The sequence below is a fragment of the Apteryx mantelli genome, chromosome 4 (genome assembly GCF_036417845.1).
Source record: "Apteryx mantelli isolate bAptMan1 chromosome 4, bAptMan1.hap1, whole genome shotgun sequence".
NCBI lineage: Eukaryota > Metazoa > Chordata > Aves > Apterygiformes > Apterygidae > Apteryx > Apteryx mantelli.
The window spans coordinates 36,565,992-36,592,091 of NC_089981.1; the positions used below are offsets into that span (position 1 = coordinate 36,565,992).

The 26,100-nt window shown below is 36.6% G+C and overlaps 1 protein-coding gene across 3 annotated transcripts in view; it reads right to left on the bottom strand.

Moving 5' to 3' along the window:
• Window positions 1–26,100, bottom strand: part of ANO5 (anoctamin 5) — a 59,443-nt gene that overhangs the window by 21,467 nt on the left and 11,876 nt on the right. Inside the window, exons 2-10 of one of the 3 annotated variants that reach the window (XM_067296243.1) lie at window positions 25,416–25,486; window positions 19,475–19,513; window positions 18,037–18,084; window positions 11,006–11,119; window positions 4,600–4,668; window positions 3,095–3,379; window positions 2,646–2,759; window positions 1,354–1,469; window positions 352–486 (exon numbers count right to left, since the gene is read on the bottom strand). In XM_067296243.1, coding sequence (XP_067152344.1) covers window positions 352–486; window positions 1,354–1,469; window positions 2,646–2,759; window positions 3,095–3,379; window positions 4,600–4,668; window positions 11,006–11,119; window positions 18,037–18,084; window positions 19,475–19,513; window positions 25,416–25,486 — 991 coding nt within the window. The remainder of the gene's footprint in view (window positions 1–351; window positions 487–1,353; window positions 1,470–2,645; window positions 2,760–3,094; window positions 3,380–4,599; window positions 4,669–11,005; window positions 11,120–18,036; window positions 18,085–19,474; window positions 19,514–25,415; window positions 25,487–26,100) is intronic. The other 2 variants (XM_067296244.1, XM_067296245.1) reach the window with 2 other exon arrangements.

Here is a 26,100-nt window from a genome sequence, read left to right on the forward strand (position 1 = left end):
TAAGGAAACAATAAACAGTTGAAACAAACTATTCTGAAAGATGTTAGCGGTATTCTTAAGATCCTAAGTATTGCAGGTAATCCAATATAAAAAACTGTTGCCAAACAGCAGTAAAATACCACCTCTTGCCTACAAGTTGGGTCTTGCTAATTAATAGTCACCAGTTCTACACTAGCTGTCCATCACCATTTTAGTCAATAAATATAGCTGGAGAACAAATTAGTCTGCCCCAAGATTAAAAACATGTTATCTGTTTTTCCGCAGGAACAAAGTTTTTGCATTACTTGATTTGCCAGGTAAGTCTTAGTTTTTACCATTATAAGTGCAGGAGATTTTCAATATTACACTCACCTGCTCATATTTTCATCCATTGTAAACAAGCCGTAGAGAAAACAGATTAAGCCAACAACTGCTGCAAGGAATAACATCTCAGTGTAAAATCCTAGCCAGGCAAAATAGATTCCAATCTTCTCACCATAGTACTTCCTGAATAAAAAAAATGCAAATGAATAGGAATACAAAGCAATATTTAAAGTTATAAAAGAGAAAAATGGCCACAGTCAAAGTGAAACACTGCACAAAATTCTCATTAACAGAAGAGTAAATCCATTAACGTACACTGGTAAAAACAAGATTTGAATCCAGACATAGGTGAGAGTTACACAAGTTGAATGAACAAAATACATTGCCTCTTTTGACCCTTTCTTTCTGGCAGAAGCTCCAGCTTTCAAACACTCTTTCCCCTGCCCACAGGATAATGTACATAAAGATTTACAATTCTGATTTTCGAAGTAGTTATACAAAATTAAATTAGGCGCAATAGTTCTGATCACATAGTTGGAATGAATGGGCTATTTATCACAGAAACACAATTGGTTGTATTAAAAATGGAGCAAAGGTAACCCATGAATAAAGCAATATATTTGTTATATAAGAATATGAGCTGAATCAAAGAGATCTTGAGTAAATTCAGTTTAAATTTGGGTTCAATACTGAATGAAGAGTCAAGCTTCACAAACTGACTGTTTTCAAAATATTTTCAAGACTGTGTTGAAATCTCATAATTTCAGCTCCATCTTTAAAAACACCTGCCACAGCATCTTGATTGTAATATACTACGTATTCTTCATATGTGTTCATCTACAATTGAATTATCTGTAAAATATCTGACCCCAAGACCATTGGCTAGATTGAACGGGGCTTGATTTGAGGTAAAGTATTTTTCCAGTTGCTAATAAAAACATTTGCCATGTACTCCAAAGACCTACTGCCCAATTAAGCATCTCTTTCCCATCAGACCTTAAAAGGAGTAAAAATTCAAACACAGCAAATGCTTCTCAGACAGCATTTTACCTGATGAGGTCCAAGGGCTGTTCTTTGTAGAATCGTAAGAAACGGGCCCACTCCATGTATAGTGTGTATCTCTCACTGTCACAGTTTGGATCATTTGCCTTTTTCCAGTACTGGCACTGTGAGCAAATCAGAGGAAAGGCAAAACATCTCAACGACAGACTCAAATGCTACATCAAAAGAAATGAACACTAGTGAAGATGTGCCCCTCTTAAGCTTGGGCCAATTAAAATAGCTTGAAATTTTAAGTTAGCACTGTACATCAGCACTTTTATATAAGTAGAACCTTCTCTGTATATGTAGCTTTTTAAGGTAAAACACATTTTCAGAGAACATCAATCTTAGACATTTAGCCAACCTGTACTGTAACCATATCATGTTATGTTACACTAATGTTGCACTGGTACAACATGCACTTTGTGATACTCATCTACTCCGGTAGATTATTGAAATAAATTGTTTGTTCCTTTATAGCATACGTACTTGAAGAAGCTCAAACTTCCCTAAAATAGGAAACCCCTATTTTACTCCCCCTTTATTAAAAATAATGCAAATCTAAATCCTGTTCTCTATAGTTCAGAATCAGGCTCTCATTGAAAATTTCACAGCCAAAAGCCTTTCACTGAGAGATGTAAACTGGGGGATATAAATTCAAGTTTTCATGCCTCCAGACATTGCACTATACTGTGCTCAGTGCTGTGGTTTCTAAAGTTGTAATGCAAGTGTGTGCAAAATGAAATTCTGACTCTAATTAACTTCCGTGGTGTTCATCACCATCAGGTATCAACCAGCTCAAACTAAGAAAAATTTTGCAACTTTATCATTTTCCTAGAAATGTGTTAAAATAAGCACTGTTTCTGACAGCTCTTGTAATTTTGCTCTGCGTTGTAAAACTCTGCCTCTTCAAAATATTTGGCTATGCTAAAAATTCAGTTTGTGACCTTGTTTGGCTTTTTTTTGAATGCCTCTTAGCTATGAAGAAAAGCACAAAAATTAATTTTTAAGAAATCAAAAATTTCCACATTTAAAAATATTTTAATATGTTACATATTTAATTTTCTTTTAATTATTTGAAAGTAAATAAGAATCATCCATAAGAAGAAATATTTTGGCACACAAATGCCAAATAGCAGGGCTGGCAGACATTTCTTGTGTATTATAAAACAGAATTAATTTCTGGGACAAGTTAAAGGGTTTGAGTATATTTTCATTTCTGCTGGAAACAGGAGTCTCACTGTACGTAAAGATAAAAACATTGGGAAATGCTCAAAGGAGCAGAAAACTAAAGTACTTACATCATGAAGAGGATATGCAGCTGAATAGGTGCCGTTATTTAGCAGTCTTTTAATCCCAAACTTTTTCTTCCCTTCTTCTGTTCCATACGGGCAACGTGTTAAAATATAATAAACCTAGATTCAAACACACACATTTCAGACCTCTCTTGTTTTAAAGCCATTTAACAGAGTCCTATACTGGCTGATGGAAAGAGCACTGTACACGAACTGTGTATTTATCCAGTTCTGCTTACCAGGAGTACCCTGCATGAGACTGCTGAAGGCAAGCTAGCCTTCCTGTAAAGGTCCCGATCCATCCCAACCAATTCTAAGAAAGATGCACAGGCATCTAGGTGTCTGCACACCTACTCAGAGATTTTGTATTATATATATTCCTTTCTTGCATGTATACTCCCATGGGTCAGTGTAAATCTACATGTAAATGTAAACAGACAAATTCATATACGTACTATTCTGTTTCTCATGGATGGTGAGAAGAAAGTACTCTCATCATTAATAAGGTACAACTCCTGCTTCTCCTTGCTGAATGGTGCAGTGAAATAATCTGGTTCAGGGTGCATCACCTTCTCAGGAAGCCTGAATGGTGTAAGCATACAGTCCAAGGGGTTCTCCACCATCGAAGGAATATCATTTTCCTTGATGGGAACTTTAATGTTCAGCACTTCTGCATACGTGATCAGAACCTCCCACGGGGCATGGATCTTCACAAAATAAATTTTGCCATCTTCAGATTCCTGCCCCAGAAGAGTAAAATCTGACATTAGACTAAACTGCGTTTTACTGCAAGATTTATTAGAACAGTTGTTACACAAAGTTTATTTCCTTTTGCACATTTTTAAAATCTTAAAAAAAAAAAAAAAAAAGAGGTGGATATCTTTACTGAAAAGCTTATCTGATTAGTCGATTCTCAATACAGATTGTTGCGTTTCAAAGCTCACGAAGGATTTTGAAACTACATTAATCTTGCATGCTGAATCCTGAACACTCTCATTACATTCTGCATTGGCAATAGAACGGTTTGCTGGGGGGCACTCGCCCCTTGGTGACCCACATGTCCTGCTTGCCACCATGTTGCATTGTAAAGCTCTTCCATTTCCTAGAGGGGGCAGTTTTCATACAGCAGAGCAGACCATACAAGTCTCCCTGCAAAAACTTATTATCAACAAGACCCATAAAGTGGGTTACAGCCTTGCAGCTATGAAAAGGAATAATCTTATCATAGCCCTCACCCCACAGCATATGTCATGTAGTGTTCTTCTGCGTATGTTGTATATGCGTGCACAGGAGACTACAGCAATCAGATATTTTTAACATGTATCTCAGTGAACCCCTATCTGTGGATATTAAAGTCTAAACTTCATCAAAAGTTATTTTTCCCCACCCAATCTCTGGCAGAGAGAAAAAAAAGAAAAAAAGAAAAAGAGGATGATGACTGAGGAAGTCAGGATTGTGTGTTCTCCACACATATTAAGCAAAACAGTATTACCAATGAAATGTCCTAAAGTCGTCACACTGGGGTCTTTCCTCATCCTAATTACAATACCCAGTGGTCATGACTTCAAAATATGATACCAGTTGCTTCACTCAGCTTTGAAGAGGCTTAAGTGGATTAAATCTAGCTGTGAGTATACTTCCCATTTGCTTGGGTTTGAATTAGTTCACAGCTATTTTTCACTTCCTTTTTGTTACAGAATCAAATGCAATCACTTCTTCCTGAAACAAAATGGCTTTCTTCTCAAAACTCTTATGAACATATCTGGAAAAATAACTCAAAGATAGATGCATTTAGCTTGTTTCACTCGAGTTAGTCAAACTACTGACATCGGCTAGATTTCATTATCATAATCATTTATAAAATAATTTTTCTCACGGGGGAAAAGAAAAGATAAATTAGTAATTTGCAGATCTATTTCTTTGGTCCTAATTTTTCTTTTGTTTGTTTGTTTGTTTTTACCTTCTTGTCTTCTGTTTCTAGTTCCAAACCAGCCTTTTGCAGATTGTTCTCAAATTCTTTTCTTCTTTCCTAAAGATAAACAAAGACTTTAATAACTGATGAACTGGGGTAGTTCTTCTCCTTCATACTGCACTGATGAAGACCTCTTTAAACTATATGAAATTTGTAAAAGAAAGCAGAGCAGATAAAAATTGGCTGATGCATACCAATCCACTTCTGAGTAACGGCTAGGCCAGTGGCAACACAACATGAATTTTGTTCACTAGCAACGTGAGTGACTGTGGCACAAAATGGGACAGCCACTTGGTAGTTTAGGAAGAGTCTCATACACTATGCAAATTTGTAAACCAGCCACCACAATAAAGTCACAAGTCTTCAGCATTTCTGGGTCTTGGCAGGGGGAACGTTTTACTGTTAAAGTTAAGCTATATGTTTTAGAGAAAATGGAAAAACTAGATAAACAGAGAGAAAAATTCTGGAAGGTTAGGAATGATCATTTATTGTTTGCAGGGATAGCTAATTACCAGTTTAATAGTCATTCCTGATGCAGATGTTCAAATACTGACTAAAGACAATGCAAATAATATACTTCATAAACAACCAAACTGTACAACTAGGTAAGAGTCTAAAGAATCATGACATGTAAGCCTACATATGCTTAGCTTGCATAAAGTCAGTGTGGACTTCATACAGAGGTCACTAAGCCAGTGCGTGGCAGTTGCGTGATGCGTCCATCTCTGTGTCAATGCTAATGACGCAACGAGTTGGGAATAAATCGGAGACCCTGAGGTTTACCCCTTTGAACTCTTTATTTTGTCAAGTAATTCCCAGGTAACAACTTTAGACAAGAACATTATCTTCCTCTCCTCTGTAGAATGAGACCATTTTCTACTCCTATTAGGAGATCCTATTAATTTTCTTTTAATTATATAAAATTTGCTAAAGAACTGCCAGGAGAAAAACAGAATTTATGTGAAATATTGAGCCCTAGCCTCATTAGAAAGCACTAGCAAAACTACCAATTGATTTCTAGCCAACAGCTGCAACACTGTGCGAGACGTGTTCTCTAGACTGAACTGTCAGCCCTACATAACATTTTTCAAACGTGCTTTGAAAAAAGTTTTCAGCCCATTTCCTTTTCCTGTATTTCTGCGAAGAGCAAGCTGCCTTATTTGTACTTGAGTTTGCAAAAACTACTCTAATACAGACTGAAGAACAGGTTTAAAGGTCCTCAAATGTACGCTAAATGTGTTGATATATTTACCGATAGTAGCCTTGCACTGTTATCTGTAATACCTGGTTTTGCTGAATATCAATGGATATTAAATTAGATACTGGCCTAGAAACTTAGTAAACATGATAATCCCTGTGTTCTCGTGCATGCTGGGGCAAATGCAATTCCATGCATTACTTTTTAATTCATCTACCCCACAAACATGCATATATGCACCTGTATAAACACACAGGAGAACTATTGTTTGCTGACCCACCAATCTTACAGAAAACAATACAACTTAAAGGTAATTTATGATTACATTCAAAGGTGGTATATAAAAGCTGACATTCAAGTCTAGTATCCAAAGCTATGTACTATTCTGGATTACATTTTCTCCAAACAAAGCAGACTGCCTTGCATTCTTTCCCTAGCAATCCTGAGGGAGATCCAAATGAGTCAGCACAGAGGACTCTCAGCCCTTAGAAACACTTACATGCCAGTTCCTCCTTTTTCTGCGCAGCTCAGTAATAGGCAGAGCCATCTTACTTATCTTTTCTTACCATGTACTTATTGCGATAAATTGCAGAACTGTAATAGAAATTATGCTGCTTTTATCAGCTTGCTTCTTCCCACTAAGTCATCTCCTCTGAAACACATATGCAGGTACTGTACATTCATGTACTCTCCAGGCACTGGAAATAACCATCTTTAAAAGGTAATCAACCTACTAAAAAAATAAGTTTCCCCTTTCTTGCCAAATACTTACTTTCTTCATAATGCCTCTGCCTAAGGCTTAAAATGGACAAAATGTAGCCTTGGGCCAGTGCTGTCTCGTTGATGCTGTTTGTTTAATAGGTACAACTTCACGGTCTGATAAACCTGAAAAGCCACACTTGGGGCATGTATTCTGGATTCCACAATAGACTATATAACTCCACTATCACAGAGGATAGAGAGAAGCAAAATAAACAGTTATGCTAGCCTAATACTAGTCTTCTCTAATCCCCTTCCTCGCATTTTAAGTATAGTTTTAAAAAATAATCTTAAACCTCTCTGAAGAGAAACCACATTTTCTGAAACCACGGTGGCATATATAGGACAGAATGCAACAGAGCATTTGCCTCTCCAACCACACCACTGTGGATATCTCACATACTAGTGCACAATAACTTTACCATCTAATGTACGCTTGAGCGTAATGAACCATCCTGATAAGATTAATAAAGCGAGGTACAAAGTCCAAAGGCACTAATATGCCCGATGCAGAGGCAACACTGCATGATAAATTACCTAAGGAAGATAGATAACTGTTATAAACCTGTTTCTTGATAATAATGTTGTTATTGCTAGTAACAGCAGTCAGCAAATAAAAGAATAAAATCATTTTCAAAGTTTACAACGTATCATTCTTTAATCAAAAGCCTCTTTCCCCTTGCTTTTCCCCTTCCTTTAGGCAAGGAGCTCCAACTGTTACATATCACAGTGCTCCAACGTATTCTAACCACAGTCTTGAGTAGGACACTGGGACATAAATATGAATTCTAGGAATATTACAGGACCATAAGGCATACATGAATTCTGCTCTTATTTGTACCCTGAGAAAACACAATTCACTTCACAGGATTCACACAGATGCACTCAATCTGAGTTCAGGCTGCCTACATATCTGCAGGTGACACCAGAGACATTTAGGAGAGACCACTTGCCATGTCACTTCCTTCAGTCATAAGGCTATAAGTAAAGGTTGATTAGACAGATGAGGTACCTGCACCCACCACAGCCGCTCAGGGGCTGCCCATGGGGCTTGTGAGCATGTCCTGCATAGTGCTAGACACACCAAACACCTGCCTTTCCCAAGTACCAGCCAGGTTGCTCTGAAGCAGTGTGGGGAGGTGCCAAATTTGGACCAAGCCTCATCTTCAGCTGCCCCTGCAGAGCTGGGTACACTGCTTCTCCCAGCTGGCAGCCAAACAGTGTGCAGTAGGAGCACCAAGCATCGAATTTTTTGCTGCTCCTAGCTCCCTAGCTTTGGGCTATCTGGTGTCTGGGATAATGCAGAAGGTTCTGTCTGAGAAGATGAAAAGTGGGAAAGGCCTGGATAAAATTTCTGCTTTCTCTATCTCCATGCCCCACTAGAGACAGGCAGAGTTTGCTTCTAATAAAACACAGACAAGTTACTCCACATGGAGACTTCAGAGTTCTACTGCTCTGCAGTTCCCTATGAAGAAATGCATTTTTGGGCAATAAAGATCATGTCTTGGGCCTACATAAATAATTTGTTAGGTATTCTTTAAAAATTGTATCTATTTTTCCATATTTCTGTATTTCATAGATGGAAAAAAAATATTTCAGTCAATCTGCTAGAGGCACTGAGGAAAAAAAATTGTCTCACAAAAATATAATCTTTTTTTTGTTTGTTTGAAGTGACTTTGTGGTTAGGATTTATGCATGTAGCTCATAGAAGGCACATTCAAAACAGAATTTAAGCTGCTTAAGCTGGAGAATTCCTGAGGAACATCACAGAACTTAACAAATACACTTGTTCTGCATGAAGCTAAGGGAGAAGGTGAACATACTGCCTCTTACCCAAAACATCCATACCAGGGCTGTGTTGAAATGCACAAAGTTATTCATCTCATTCTTAGAAATGCAGAATAAAGCTGTTTTCCTTGAGACAAGGAAATAAAACCCTTTGTCACAACTGTTATTTTTTCTGTGAACGTTTCTATTCTTAGCTTTTCCATTTTGTCAAATCATTGTACTGCAGGAAAAGAAATTCACACTTCTTTCCAGCGACAACTGTACAATAACAAGTAAGTTATCTCAGACAAATTCCAAAGGCTGCACTGCATCAATATTTAAATTTTGTCCCCACAAAGGAGACAGCACAGTACTTCTGTGCTAGAAGGCCTGTATTAATTTACTGGTATACTCATTGTGAAAAGGCTTACACCGGACATAAATCCAGGGTAAATTTCATTTTTTCAGCAGATTTCCCAAGAACTCTGTGTAAAACTTAGTGTGCCCTAAGATTAATGCCTTCATGCCTGTCAGTTCTGCAATTGCAGAGGGAGCCTACAGAGCCACAGACCAAAGGCCTTCTTCCACAGAGCCATACATACGTTTGCTAGCAGCAGATGTATGCAGAATTAAATCTCAAGCCTTTTTGTAGACGTTCTACTCTTTTGCAACAGATGTATGTTTCTTCCTAGGTAGGTTCACTTTTTGTCTCAAACAGAAACCACAAAATTAGCTACTATTTCTTGAGCTTCTCCCCCACCCTGCTGCACCCCAGGAATCCTTTAGTCATTGACACCCTAGCTAGGTAGATGGTCTATCATCTGGCTAAGATCCTTGCCTCCCACAACGACCTATCAAGCAGCAGGTAAGAAAACTGCTACACACTATATGACTGACTAGAATGAACTTCTAGTTCATTTTTCCCTTACTACTTGAAATATTTGCTAAATAATCTCCCTTTCTTTCCTCATGTTATCTGAGCATGACTAATGGAAAAAGTTTGTTTATTGTGCAAAAAGTTTAAGAGTTTCTTCACATATTTTGTGGGGGTGTCTTTTTCTTCTCTCTGCGCTGAGTGATCTGTTCTTCCTTCTTTTTTAAATGCATTTTGCTTTATGGCAGAAGACAGAATCTGGCTAGGATTACAACCTGAAGAAGCCAAAAAAAAAAAATCAGGGTGGGACTCAAAAAGTATGCCTTTAAACCTATGGTTCCATAGCTATAAAGATATATTATATATATGTGTGTGTGTGTAGATCCATATATTAAGCTATTTGTCTATATAAGATATATTAAGATGCAGGGGTTGTGTTCTACACTAGATTGTATTTGCATATGAGTATAGTGAAAATAAGTGTTTAATGAAATCAGTATTTCTTTCACAGAGAAATGTAATCAGTAGTTTTATTGAACAGCCCAATTTTGTAGTTTTTGTTCAAAGGAAATTATCATTTTTAATTATGAAACATTTTAATAGTACAACATACAGGCAAGAAATGTTCTTTACTTCAGAGCTTTAGTTTTGATTGTGATTTTATTATAAGCCTCAGTATAATTACACTTTTTCAGAAAGCCTCATCTTTCAGAATAATGGGATTACCTGAAAATGAAGGCTTTTGCCATTTTTAAGAACAAACTTTTGTGAATTTATTGCAGAGACCAGTTTGTAAGCATATCCTCTCCTGGCTCAGAAAGAAGGCAGAGAAACAAAAAGAACTAAAATGCCTACTTTTTTTTTTTTTTTTAACTTATGCTTTATATAAGTTTATTACTTCTCTTGACTGCAGCTCATAATATTGGATTTTACAGCATGAACAAACAGCTTGAATTTACATATTGTCCAAGTTAGACCTCAAATGTCAGTGTGAGCAAGGAACAAATACCTACGTCATTTATTGATTCCTCCTGACCTATTGTTACCATTCAGGCAACTGGCTCTTGCTGGGAACTTCAGGGATGATCACTAACTGGCATTGTGGAGAAAGCCTGTACCTTGTGTCCTGCTGCACAGGTGGTCTCTTTTCACAGACACTTTAAATATCCTTCTAAAAGAATGAGGACACTTACGTAGTGAGCAGGCCAAACACTGCCAAAACCTCAGGGGAGAGATGATGAGATTGTTTTACTCAGAGTATAAAAAAATTAAAAGGGAAAATTGCATGGATTCAGTGTTGCATCTAAGAATCTATTTCTGCTCTAACTGAAGTCAAAGGAAGAAAAAAAAATCAAAACATAGTCCATTTATACAATATAAATTATTTTTATATCTTACTTGGATAATGTTTTACTCATTTAGAAGAAACCTCCTTCATTTACCACTGTTTACAGACATGGTTTCAGCAACAATACAACTAATTATAAGATAGTTAAATGAAGACAGTAAAATCGTTTGCATTACTTGGCATTAAACTGTTTGTATAATATACTGACCAGCTTAAATAATGCAGAGTCATCAATTCAGTAAGTTAAACCCTAAATATTTAGTAAGATTAGGTCCAAAATGAAGAAGAATAATTTACAGAGATTTCTGTATATAGAATGGCTTTTAACAGAGCTATAAATGTTTGCAAAGTTCAGTTCCTACCAAGTACAGTGATTTGAAAGGCTTGGCAAAGGATATTCAGGTTATGATAAATAAGAATTACAAAGATGCCATAAGAAGCAGCTTACCAACTTTTTTTCCCATTCTTTATTAAGATCGTCCACATAGGAGAGAACAAAATCAATTCGACGGATACCATCCCTGAAGAAAATAGAATCTTTGCTTTCATGTCTTTTATCAATCTGTGGAAAATACAGGGTTCTGATTAAAAAAGAAGTCAAGTATTGCTGTTGCTCAAAACCCCCCCCCACACACACACAACAAAAGACAGAATAGTTTCCCCAAATTGCTTCAATTTTTCAGTTTCTTCATAGCTGAAGATGTACTTGGGCAAGATTTAACAATGGCTTCACCCAGTTGAAAATAACTTAAAAATTAATTGCCTATACACCCATGCTACGTATATTTATTCTTCTTATAGCAGTCGTCTATATGTTAGTGTGGTAATGCCTGTGAACAATGCTATCATTTATTCTTTCACAGATTTTGGAATACATCAGAAATGATCAAGGAAAGTGTTATCTGACAGTATGATTTTTTTCTGCAAAGTTAGTAGGAATGCCACTCCACACAAAAGCAGATTAGGGCACAGTTCAACTTAAAGCAGGTAGCAAAAGGTAAAATCCATGCATTTCATTTCCATAAAAAGGTTCAACCAGCCACCAGATAGAAGTGTGTCCCAGCAATGATACTTAGGTGATCACATACAGAATTAGCACACAAACTATACACAGGTTACATTTCATAGGATGCAAAATTGGGTACTTGCTTTCTTGGGGCTGGGGGGGGGGGAGGGAGAAGACTAATAAAATGTATCAATTCAACAGAGAAATTAGTATTTCAACTGACCCATTAAGTTCATAGTTTCATTTATCAGCATGCCAGAATGTTGTATTAATAACATTCATCTTTGTCAATGAGTTAGGCTACAACAATTAACATTACATCAATACAGACGATTACCTCATTGTCCTAGGAAAGCTAACGACATATTAGGGAATATTATTTATTCTTGTGTCAGTATTTATCTCTTCAAATTGTTGACAAGACTTCAGCTTCTTACAACGAAATGCTCTCTATAGAGGCAAACACTCTAGTCTAAATTTAAGTCTATGCTGAGGTAGGTTTTTTTTAGCCACACCCATCAGCAGAAGTGGTATGTATTTACGTAGGACTGAATTTGGTTTTCATTTTATTAGGTTAGGAACAAAACACAAATGATTTACACAGGGATATGTCCGTCTCCTCCCTCTTAAACTGTATAGAGATGCAAGTGAAAAAGTTCTCTGAAAAAGCACAAAGTATTTGTAACTGTGAACGTGGCTCCCAATTAACAAGAGGCATCACTCAGTGAAGCATGTTATTACTGCAGCCATCCAAGCCACTTGCAATATCGTTCATCACTGTTTTACCCTGAGACGTCGCTTCAGGAACAGATTATATCTCCTTCCAGTCTGCTGGAATAACCAACAAGTCGTTAGCGAGCCCCACTGCTCCTCGCCAAGCCCCACACTGCAACTGCTTCAAGCCCACACTCCACCCCCAAGTAAGCTTAGTGAGAAACCTGTGTGCTTAACAAAGCCAAGAAACACCCCCAATTATTAGGAAAAACACAGCCATCCACAGTCTGACTAATATCTTTATCTTTTATTAAAAGAAAAGCAGCACTGGCATTCACCGAGATAATAAACTCAGGTATTTTAAAATAATGACCCCTCCTGCTAATTGCCATTATTTGGCTAATTAAACAGGTTAAAAAGGGAAAAATAAAAAAGTTTTTTTGAATGTAATACAAATGCAACAACAAAAAACAAGCACTGGCTAATGAATGGAGCATACATGTTCCTCTTATACTCATGTTTTATTGGATCCTGTGGAACATAAAAAGAAAAATGACAACCATGTAATTCCAGAGCTGACAAAATTATATGCAATAATATCCACGTATTACAGAACATGCATGTATTTTCAAACAGGCTGAAGTTAAAAAACAAAAAAACCAAGAAGACACCCTTCTTGTTCCATAGTTTTGCACAACTTAATGCATCTTCCACAGAGACACTGACAACTGCTGAAACAAGATGCTAGCCTATTTGGACCATCCACGCATTCCAATGAATTCCTGTATTTCTGCAGCTATACTAGTCTTTGGGAGATACAAAACACTATTTTGCAAATGAAACTAAAAAAGAAACACACTATAATTATTTATTCCCTGAAAGTGTTGCAATCCTCAGTCTTCACTATCTGGCAATTCTGTTTTTTTCTTGTGAAATATTTAGAGCAGACCAATTAACATAGGCTACTTCAAAAGAATTGAAATCAGGACAGTACCTCAGAAAATGCTTTTGCTTCCATATACTGTACATGACCATGTAAAATTAAGAGGCTCACAAAAATCACGGAATCCATGAAAAGAGAAAGTTAACATTTTCTAAATTCTTTTTATTTTGTGCCTTCAGTTCTGTTTGTACAAATAACTGACAACAAGCAATTTGCAATTGTTTAGATGTGAATTTGGTTAGTATACAGAACCACGCAGAAATCTACACAGCGCTAGCAGTACTGTAATTATGCAGCATTTAAATAATTGAACCCCAAAGTGTATTTTAACAACTTACAAAATTGAGAATCTGCCTAAAAAAAAAAAAAAAAAACAACACCCACCGACACAACCACCAATTTAAGACGACAAAGGCTTTGTCCTAGTGAACTATCAAAAGCCATAAACACAAAGAAAAATAAAATGAGCTCAGTAATATTCACTTAAAGCTCCTGCCAAAGGCAAGTTTCCCAAATTCTTCAGGTAGCATAGTTATAATTCAGTCATTCCATACAGTTAAAATAATATTTTATCTTTAGTGTCAAAGTCTTCTGGTTTTCTAAAATGTATCAGAATCCAGTTCGCTGTCACTGAAGTTTTGCTTATTAATTTAGGTATGTGAAGATACAATAGTTTATTTTTGGATCTGGTTTGAGAAGGGGAATACTCATCAAATCTTTCTCCTTCTAAACATATAATTACTCATCACAGAAAAATGACAGGCCCAATTATTAAACTCAAATTATTCCTTCCCATTTTGCTGTTCTTTGATTTCACAACAAGATCAGTCTTGCATATTCATGCAGTTTTGTGCCTAAATGTAAACTTATACACCTAAAAATATATAAAACATTGGTAAGTTGCACTGGTTGCACAGATGAACCATAAGACATGATGGATTACTAAATTTTACTTTTTAATATCTCTTTGCCGAACTGTGATCAAAATGCTTGATCTTAAGACAGCTTACAGGTATTAAGTTAAGCCACCCCCCACCACAGTTAGCAGACACCCCATTACATTACTTGTATATCTCTGGAATACAAGTATCTGAATTAAAATTTCCCAAAGTAATACATACAGCGAGTAGAAGCTTCTGCATAACTGCTGTCCTCAACTACCCAATGAGAAATTACAGGAAAGGTCAAGTCGGACTTCTCAGAGGCACACAGCAAAAGGAGAAGAGGCAACAGTCTCAAGTCCCAGCAAGGGACATGCCTGCTCAATAAAAGGGAGTGGTTGAACAGGTGGAACAGGCTGCCCAAGGAGACAGCGGCATCTCCATCCTTAGAGATTTTCAAAACTTGACCAAGCAACGTCCTCAGCAAGCTGATCTAACTTTGAAGTCAGCCTGGTCTTGAGCAGGAGGTCGGACTAGAAGACCTCCAGAGCTCCCTTCCAACCTAAGTTATTTTATGGTCCTATGAAAGGATAATACTGCAAATGTTCAACATTTACCAGTGCTTTCAAGAGTTCTATAAATCCATCAGCTACAAAGTAAATTTATAGTTCAAAAGCCTGTTCAAAAAACGTTTTCAAAAAAATGGAAAATATCCTCCTGTTTTCCTGTAGTAACACCAGTTTTAAAAGTCTAATCATCTCTGTAAAAACTAAGTGACTTCATAGCATTCGGACAGATTGGCTAATTGAACACAAACTGCCTACCGTACAGGGCTGAATTTTCCTTTTATGTAGTTACATAAGTGCAAACTTACTGGATAACTCATATGGAGTTATATTAATATTCACAGTTTATCCCATATTGTTAACTTCTACCTAGACATCCACCTGAGGTTAGCATGCTGGACTATGTTCAGCTAAACAACAATCCAAATAACACTACAAGTAAGTGTACTGCAATCTTTATATTAGATATAAACAGAAGTCCCATGGTAGGAATGTCCAATTGGAGGAGAGAGGTTACAAGAAAGACTAAAATGTTAGTATCAAAATAAAGCAAGCCTAGTCCCAGACAAAGGAAAAGTTGCAACACACCGTGTTCAGTTTTGCCCAAACTGATTTGGGTAAAGTGAGTAAATGCTGGCCAGTGGTTGCCACCCTCTACTTACACTCTAAAATCCAATCCTTTAAATTTTGTCACACCACTAAATACTTCACGAACAGGCCTTCACTACCTCATCCCCACAGGGGGTTTAGCTATGCTTCTCCAGATCCAAAGCAAACAAGCCAGTCTCCACTAATGGGAGAGGGGAAAGCAAACTGCTGGATGTGGCATCAACCACTAAACATAGTAACAGAAAGTGCTTCAGAGAAATGACTTCGCATTGATGCTGAGTGACAGACTGTGGCAAATATTTCCTTAGCCTTACTCACCCACCAAAATGCACAGGTGTCTGACCTTGGTTAATTCAGTCAGCTATCCTTCAAGGGTCTGACTGAATGATAGTACCTGAACAGCGAATATATTTTGCAGATGCCACTATATCAGGCATGAATGATTTAATCCTGTATATTCTCACAGGATTCAGAGAGAATTTATTTCTGGCCATCCACATAACCTTACACACTGCTTAGCACAGCTCTCTCCTTTCAGGCAACCAAGTTTCCTCCAAACTCACCTTGCTACTAAATATCCTAGCCATCTCCATGCCTTCATGTTAGAAGATGGAGCAATTTTGCTTAGAGCAATACTTTTCAGATTAACATTCAATCAGAAAACTGCAAGGTTCTTAGGGGACTGCATTCAGAAAAATGCTTCCCAAATTCAATTCTCTCTCCCTCCAGAGTTTAACATGACACAAACGTCCAACCTTGCAGAACTGGGACTTCAGGTTCGGCGGTCAGCTTCCTTCAGCTTCTGTTTTTTGCATCTCAGAGTGAAAAAGATCCTCTGGAGCAGTAACCAAAGTAACAGAGCAGTAACCAACACTAACCTAAGACCAAGGAACCTGAAAAATTACATTCAGTAGAGTTATAGCATAATGAAGAATCTCTAGCTATGAATGGAATTGGTATAACTGGTATGCTAAAAGGTTTATCAATGGTATTATCCCCATCAGCACATCTAAGAGGTATACAGTCATAGTCCTACATCGCCAGAAAAGTGAAAAGTCGCCGAAGTTACAAAAAGAGGGGGGAAAAGAAAAAAACATCGTTTTGCAACATTTTGCATGCTTACCTGATATGGTTTACAAACGAAATATTTATTTACCTGCAATCACCTTCGATAATCACACAGCTAATTAGTTATTGTTATAGTCAACGTGACAAACCAAAATGACTGTATTACAAAGCAATTAGTTAATTCTTTATAAATTAACAATCCACTGCAGAAATATTTCCAGAATACTGAAATGCATGAAAATATAAGGGTTTGAAAGCTGCATCAAAATAAAATATCTGCATAATTGAAAGGACAAGAAATATTCCATGGCTTAAAAACAAAGTTATCACCATCCCTTAGATTCCAAGTTTGCACAGAACATTTATATAAACCTTTACACAGAATGAAACACGGATTAAAGTTCTGCTATGCTAAATGTACTGTTCAATAAAATTTATTTCCAAGACCAAAAAAACTCCCATAAATGTATTCATACAACACATGCAAATATATAGGCACTCCACTAAAAATCAAAAAGGCAAATTCCACTTTTGTTTATCAACAGTAACTTCAGTTCTTATTATACCAGAGATGAATTTTGCATAAAGTTCCCGTCAATAGTCTTCCTTTGAGGAGTCCATGTAACTAAAATGCTTATGGACTTCAAAGAAGAGCATAAAACAACTCTTAACACCATACATGTCCCAATTTCCAGTTATGCTTCATGCAGGCTACAAACTTATAGACAAAAAATATTCCATTAAAAAAGAAAACATGAGTTTGTTGGAGCTGAATTTTGCAAGCTATTTTTGCACCTTACTACATTTGTCTTACAATTTTGAACTACATTAAAATCTGAAAGCTTGGAAACATGCATTTCAAAGCTGTTTAAGATACCAAGTTGTTCACACTAAAATTTAAATGCATAGAGGAAACCTCTCTGGATAAAAGAGGACATTAAACAAGAGCAAAACAAAGAGAAGAAAAAATAAAAACTATGCTAAGAGGAATATGTGTTAGTGTAAGACACCAGAGCCCAATGTACGCAAGCAGACAAATTTAATATACCTCAGCATGTACTTCTCCAGTTATCTTAATTAAAATTTTTTTTTTCTTCTTTGAAAGAATAATAGGTATTTAAGTTTTCTGGTACATTTGGTAATTAATACAATTCTCATGTTTGATAATTTCAATGAGAGGATATTTTGAGCCTTTCCTTATTATTTACTGAAATAACAAATGCATCACATATCAAATATCAGTGTTTATTTCTTGCTCTTTGAAACTTTTTAAAGTATCATGCTGACTGAGACCTGCAGATTATTATAATAAAAGGAATCCTGCATATGTTAATAACACCATAAGCAGAATATATTCTATATCCCATCAAACCAAAACAATAATGAAAAAGCAAAACTTTCCAGTTTTTTCCACCAATGGTTAATTTCTCAGTTTTGCCTATTTGCTGTGTGAACCCTTTCAATTTGCCTGAGTTTATCAATTAAGCCATCACATTATGTGCTCATGGGGCCATTTACTAGGAATAAACTTGAAAACCATATTCATTTTTATACGCTTGAAAAACACAGTTATTTTTAGAAGGATGGCTTCGAAACTGGAAAATTTTTTTGTAAGGGACTTTTTGGCACACAGCAATAGAAGACGCCACACAAATTCATGCAAGGAAGCATGAATATTTTTTTACTGCTTACCACTTGATGATCAGGGATGAGTAAAGTAGTCTCAGTGCTGTTTAGGCCCTGCCAGTGGTATTGCAGGAAAAACATAATGTTGTTAGTGATGACTCAAAGAATGCTTTTAAAAAAAAAAAAAAAGGCTATTTCAGAAGAAACAATGTAGCTTCTGGTTTAAATTGGTGAAAAGCTCTTCTAGGTTATACTTGGATTTTCAGCCCAGATATCAGAAGTTTAAACTAATCTCTACTTTCTCAGATCAACTGGCTCTCCAAACTACTATCACTGACTTTTACATGGCCCATATTGATTTTTAATGATCAAGAACAACTTTTAAGAGAAGTTATACAGTATTCCTCAGCATTTCCATTACAAAAGTTACAGCCCGTAAGCAACTTGACACAGATTACAAGTTTACAAGATGATAACGACCAACTGATTAAAAATATCTTTCTTGTTTGAATTTCAAAAGCAAAAGCATACAGAGCAAGTACTGTTGCAGTTGCATTCAGTACATTTGTGATGCCACTTATTTAGCTATACTTTCAAAGCAAAATTATACCATGCACACTGAATGGGAACAAATATGATGAAATTTATTAAGTCTCCTAATGTAAGCAGGGCAAATTCTTATCAGTCATGATATTGGTTATGCTAATGAGACTTGGGAGCACTTCCCAGCTTCTAATTCCAACACATGCCAGGTGAGGCCCTAGCCTGATTTTAACCGTACAAGATCTGGGTGCACATTATTTCGTGAGTGTGGGCCCGGAGGGAGCTGCAACGTCCTCTGGCCAGAGTCTGCAAAGCATCCATTAACTATTTGGCATGCTTGCCCCACCACTGTAGGATTAGTTGCATGACCATGGAATTTTGGCATCAGGCTTTACTAATGGAAAGGATAAGGGTTTGCAGTATCTAAATCTATTAGTTAGTAATTTCTCACAGCGTTGTTTCATATTTGCTTCTGAAAATGACTCTGAACAGCCAGGTATAGGCAGTGCAACTGAACAGCAGGAATGTGGGAAGAAAATACAGCGCTTCTCTATGCAGTGGAAACAACCTTCAGCAGTAACAGAATACTGACATCATTTCATGATTTTATCATTATTTATTGGTTTGGGGCTGTAGTACTTCAAAAAGACCGTTTCCCAAAATCCACTTTTCACAAAATAGTGTATTAATTTCAAAATTAGAAATTAAATGACCAATTTTCATTTTTAATCAATCTTGTTCACTTTTTCTCTTCTATTAAAATTTTACTTTAGAAAAACCACAACAGTTCATTTGCATAATTTTGTAAAACAAACACGCTATTTTTGTTCCTGCTTACACTGTGAGGGAACAAACAATGTCTCTCCATTCTTTGCTGATGAGGCCATTCGAGTGCTCATCTAAATAACAAAAAGCATCCTTTTCATAATTTAGTCAAACACACACAGGAAGATCAATCTACCTGTCTTTTTCCAGGGAATCCACAGAGAGAAGAGAAGCACTGCAAATAAAAATAACAACATTGTGCTCTTATCCCAAGGTATTCTGAACTCACTAACCCTCTTGTCACTGATGCTAATGGAAAAACCTGTGCTATTTGTGGAGAAATAGAGGTTGAGACACTTAAGTGGAAAGTTTTCTCCAATTATATTCTGAAAATATCTGCCCTGTAAAGTACTGTACAAATTTGTGAACAATGAAAGTGCAGTCTTGCTTTTCCTTGCTCCCCGGAGGATTTATGACCCCTTCACTTCACATAGGCCCTTCCTGTGCAAGCTGACACCCTTCTATCTCCCTTTCCCTCCAGGGCCCCTCAAGTTTCCTCCTCATACTCCTTCCACTCACAGCTTTTCATATCCACGATCAGATGTAAATATAGGCTTTAGCCACCTACTGGCCTTCAGATGCTGCCCACATTGCTTCACTCAAAGATAGTATTTTAATACATTTAGCAAAAATCTAAAGTGAAGGATGAAGACATACAGCAGGCACAGTCTAGCTACTGAAAACCCTTTTTACATTCCTATGCTTTCTGTAAAATACTTTCCTGTGAATCCAGGGAACTTACCCTGCTCTGCAATTAACTGAAGCCACAAGGTTTAAGTATTGTAGAACTGCTGATATCCAACATACCTTTTCCTCAACATTTAAAATGTGAAAACTTTTGCAGTGATGCCACTTTTGGATTATATGCCCAAGTGTGTACAGCACAGCAGGCTTCAATCCTGAGAAAACGTAACCCCAAAACGAGAACTAAACACTCCTTTCAGAAACACTCAAATAGTCTAACTTTGTTTAGATGAAAGTCAAGAATGAGAGTTTGGCACTGGTAGCAGCAGAGTTCAGCTGGTCCTTAGCGTTTGGAATCCTAACTTGTACATCTTTGGCACATCCTCTCTCTGAAATACGCCTCAGGCTATGTTTCGTAGTTACACTTAAAAAAAGCCTTTGAGTGTTTCTTTCTAGATGCTGAAATTAATTTGGTCCATTTTCACAATATTGTGTTTTATGTTCCTTTCTACACGGAAACACTGCTCTAAATTGAAATATGAACAAGCAAGAAAGTAATGAGCATTATGATAGTGTTTCTTCAGAGAGAAAAACCATTCATTTGAGATAGACAGGTAAAGATCTTGAGCTCCTGCTTGCTCTCATAAAAAAAGTTCATGGGCCATACTGCTAATGCTGGTAAAATGCACTGCTTTATGCATTTGCTGGAGCTATAACAACTTCTGCTCACAGCCTGGTTTAAATAAAGGCTGCTGGTTCTCAGATCTTCTCACAGTCAAGTTTATGCCACAATACAGGAAAATCACAACTAGCAGAAATCCTGATTTAACAGAAATTTCCAGTGAGCATTTCTTTGGTGGGAAATTGCTACAAAAGGTGAAAGTTTAATACATTATTCTGCAAAAGAGAATTTAGTTTCTCACAGCTAGAATGGGGCACAATCCTGCAGCTTCACTTGGAGAACAGTGCCACTGCTCTTTGAGGTTGATGAACTTGAGGTACACACAGCAGATATACATAGCAAATACTGTAAGTGATTTTAAACTTCTTCATTGGAATAGGAGACAGATAAATATTCCAAAGTATTTGCATCTTACAGATGTTGAGAAATTGCCAACTAGTTAGTGACTCAATCGCCAACAAGATCTGAGTAGTCTTAAAATTATCCCACTTGAAAGGCCTAAAATTTTACTTTCAGGAAATTACATACAAATTGTAATTTTTAATCTTTCTTCTAATCCTTAAACAAAGCATTTCATTGACCTTCTTCCCTCCTGAGAATTGAAACTCTGTTTTGCCAGTAGCCCTCATTGCCATTACTTGGAAACTTCATCAAATAATTAGATCACTGAAAAGAGATGCAACATGCTATCAAAATATATCTGTACCACTATATATTTTCTAGTTCTATCTCTGCATGAAGTACAGTGGAAAATTATATTCTCAGCTTTTATTTCATTCATTTTCAAAATTGCCTGAGAGGACTATCAGAGGCATTTATATATCCCTTGAAACAGGAATTCCATAAAACCTAAATCAGCTAGAGTCTTTACAGAATCAATTAGGAGGGCTGCTGCCTATCCCTATCAGGAGTGGTTGTCTGTGAACCACTGCTTTAACAGTCACAATTTGAAGCACAGTTCCCTTTGCAGCTTCTATTTAAAAGTACTCCTATCGTAACTCCTTTCTTTCCTCTCGTTTGCTGAAAAGCTCTCCATGCCTCTCTACACTGAAAGCATCTTGAGATGACTCATGATTTAAAGCTTCTAATATGAAGGGCTGCTGAATTCTAAGTAATCCTGTTTCTTTCATCCTTCTGGGACACTGACTGAAGAAAAATACGGAGACTCAACAAGAAGTAGATAAAAGAGAAAACAAGAAGGTAAAAAATAGAGAACAAGATGAGGGCACAAACGCAAAACCATGAGGAAGGACTAAATGCATCACTGATGGTAACTACTAATGCTTTTTTAAGACTGGAGTTCATCTGACTTGTTTTGTATATATTTCTGGCACACTTCACTTATTCAACTTTTTTTTCATTTGACTTGCAATCATTCCTTGTTCAGGAACGTTACAAATTACAAAAGGAAAAATTATTTCACTGAATTACAGATAGGTAATGTTTTCTGTTCTCCGTATTTAAATTCAGAATCTTCTTTCCCTCCTTTGCTAGATCAACAGTACAAGCAATAACTTTTTCTCCCTTCTGCTGAGCAGCATGCTATTACTTTATGTGTTTTTTTCTTTTCCAAGAAGACAGCCAAGACAGCCCAAACATAATGAAGCTGCGACATGTAAATTCACTTAAACACTGCCACTGCCCCTTTTACTCATCAATTCAATTTCTGTTTTTAAATTCCTTTAATTATTTAAATGATTTTAAGACTTTGAGTGTTAACATTTTCCTACTGCAGTGTAGTTTTTGGTGAAGTAACAAAGAAAGTGGTACACAAGAGCGAGTTAGGTGTATATGACTAAGGACTCCTTGGCAAACCCTATTAACAGGCCTATCACAGGAGTACATTCATAAAATAGAAAAATACACTATCTGCCAAGAACAAGAACACAACATGTTGACCTGAGCTCAAAAGGGTCTTGGTGGAAAGAGGGAAGGAGGAAGAAGAAAAAAAAAGAAAAAAAAAAAAATCACAGACTGACTTTTATGCCAGGGTGGTTTACCCTACTGAACTTCCCTGGAGTGCATTAAGGATGATGAAGGCAGGCTAGGGAAGAACTGAGAGAAAGGAGATTCTTCTGGTTTGTAGAGAATAAAACTGAATTTGTGACAAAAGATGAAGAAAAAGGATTAGCATTATATGAAAAATCTGGGCTATGTTACTGTTGGAATGAATTCATGGAAAGAGACTTCATAGATTTCAGCTGAATATCCAAGACATTAATCTCCCTGAGCCAAGGCCATCACAGCTGATTAGACCGTTAAACTGGGCAAGAAGATTAAAAGTAGCTGTGTAACTTCTATGTCTGGTTAATGAACACAAAGTGAAAAATCAGGTAAATGAGACCATCTTAAGGGATACGGGGTAGGAGGATGCAAAGCACAGAGAAGGTACTAACTCAAATGTAAGCAAGCATCAGATAACCAGCTCACCTGGAGAAACAAACTGTATGTAAAATCATTAGAAATTTAGGTTAGGTCCAAGAGAAAGATCTGAGTTGCAGTCTGGGCTACCAAACAGAAACTTGAACTGTGTGTGCAGAAAGTGAAACCAAACAGGGGTACCACAAATGCTCTAGAAGAGCAATCTTTACTGGAAAACAATTGCTGAAAGAAATATGATTTTAAAAGGAAAAAAAAAATCAGAGTATCTATATATGGTTTAAAAAAAACTGATCAAAGAGAAACCTGGAGTCCTAGAAAACTAAAGCTAAGTTTTCCAGAAAGGAGAAACTGCCAAATATAAGCAGAACTAAAACAAATATCAAAAGGTCCTTTAGTGTTATAAATAAAAAGAGCACAAAAAGCAAGTGGACTGGAGGCTGACATGCAATGACAATGTTTTCAAAACAAAATGTGTTCTAAACCTAATACCCAGATCCCATGAATACTTTGTTTTGGCTTTCATTATGCGAAACAAAGATACAAATGCAAGATAGCCGAGAATCAATTTTTAGAAACTGAAATTATCATAATTGAGACTGAAACAAGACTCAACAGCTTACTGAACTCTAGGGAGAAAACTAAATAAGCTCCGTTTCAGAATACTGAAAAAATTAGTAAAACCAATGTGCTATGTCTTCCTGGTGGAGAGGGCAGGAAATCAGTGATCTGGTCAACTACAGACATATTAGCGTGACAATACTTCGTGATACCTCACAACAAATTACTAGGAAAAATAAGGAACATACCTAAGTAGAAAACGAGAGAAAAAGCAGCACAAATTTACCAAGGATAGATTGTGCAAAGGCAACCAGATGTATTTTCATAAGGAGGCTCATTTCCCAGACAAGAAAGTGCTCAAGATCAAAGCATCTCCTCCTTTTCTTCTCCATCATGCATCTTTGACCCTTAAACAAGGTTCAAATCCTATGTCCCCAAGATATAAGACACATGGCTCACATCCTGTCTTCCATGTTCCCTCCCTTCTCTCCCTTCTCACATGAATTCTTTCAGATTTTGGTGAAATAGGTCATCTCCATCTGCACACAGATGCTCAAAAGAACTCAGAATCAGCTTCAGACTCTGCTGTATATCATGGTATGATGGTTCATGTCATAATTTGAGATCTTATCTGCCCAGGTTTCAGCGAAACATTTGATATGGCTGTTCAGTGAAAATTTTCCTGAAGAAAAGATTAGTACAAGAGTCCTCCAACAGACTGAGAAGTAGCAAAGTCAAAATACTAAGCATTTTTAAGATAGAATTTGGTAGATCTATAAAAATATTTATATGATACGGTTGCATGTGATAGCGAGACACAGATCTGTGTAATCTAGGAAACACTTTTGAGTTCTGTCATTTCACAGGACAATCTCTCCTTTTGCTTCTTAGAGATAGGTGATGAAATGTTTTACACTTAAAGTTCAGCAGAACAACCAGTTTGCCAACACTCAATTCGATAGATACCATTTCAGATGAGTGCTCACAGTCAGTACGAGACTGCATATCAGCGGAGCAACTATCCCTATCTTCCTCTAAAAACATAATAATAATAACCATAATAAAGAAATATTATAATGGAGAAATTAAAATAAAATGCTGATTTCAAGACCGTGTACCTTTCAATGTTATTTTTATATCCGTTTTTTAATTGAATAGTAAACATACACCTCCATCTATTTAAGATAGTGTACTGCATGTACTGCAATGAGGTACTGTGAGAAATGAATGGCTGATGATGGTTTTTGGATTGCATATGTAAGAAGAGGTAATTCTTATAGCCAAACCTTCATTTAGCTTCTCATAAATCTTGCTGCACTCTTAAAAAGTTCCTAGAGCACAGGGATACAACAGTGCCCCGATTTTCCCATCAAACCAGTAATGTAACACACAACATAAAAAGAATGCTGGATTTGTGCAGGAGCATTATGTTTTTCCAATTGCCAAAACATTGTATTATCATGTGATTCTTACTTCAGATTGGTATTAGAAATACTGTTAAGCCCATGCTCTTTTCCACTATTGTTAGTACTGATGCTTTGTAAAGTCTTTTGTAAGACTGTGTAGCAGTGTTACTTTCATGGCTTTGCTCCTTAAAAACACTAGAGGAAGAAAACTTGTACATGGATAAATATGTAAGTAACAGAGAATCAAAAAAAAAAAAAAAAAGTTTTTTAGAACTAGTATGATCTTTCACAGTATTGTTCCTCTTTCTTTCCACCATTAGTATTTACAGATTTGCAATGTTAACACTGGGTGCACTGTACCTTACCTCAGAGCTGCTTGGGATTTCTGATCCTGTTGTTGAAATAGTTTCAACTAGAGGTCCATTGCATTCTTCTCCTAAAGAACATTGAAAGAAAGATTCACATGCATATATTCCTTTTCACATACAGGAATATTTTAAAAGGAGGAAGTAAAACTTCAAGGCGCCATACAACAAACAACCAAAAGCGACAGCTGGGAAATAATACTCAGCTACATAAAGTCTTAAAGAATGATTCTTTGAAGGGAAGAAGAATGCTGTGAGACACAATAACCTCAATCTGCCCAGGCTAGCTGTAACCTTGCAGTCATATAAACAAATTTTTAACTCTGACAGTCAAACAAAATATGCCAGCATCATGTATTCAAGAAAAGAAATTTTTTTCTTGCTTCAAATGTCTGATTGGTTCATATATACAAGGGTCACACAGTGGGAACTTTGCTGCCTGAATTCTGAAAGTTCAATTATCTCTGGGGTTGTTTGCTAGAAACTGAAATCACCTTTTGCAGCTAAGGGATCAATGGTGTATAACCCTGACATGTCACTACATATTATAGATGCCCACATAATGGAGGCATAATGAGAGAATCAAGAATAGTAACATCAGCTTAAATTACTAGACTTCCTGTTTTTTAAAGCAAAGTCCTTAATTTTAACAACAGCACTATTTCTGGAATGACTTTCCCACAAA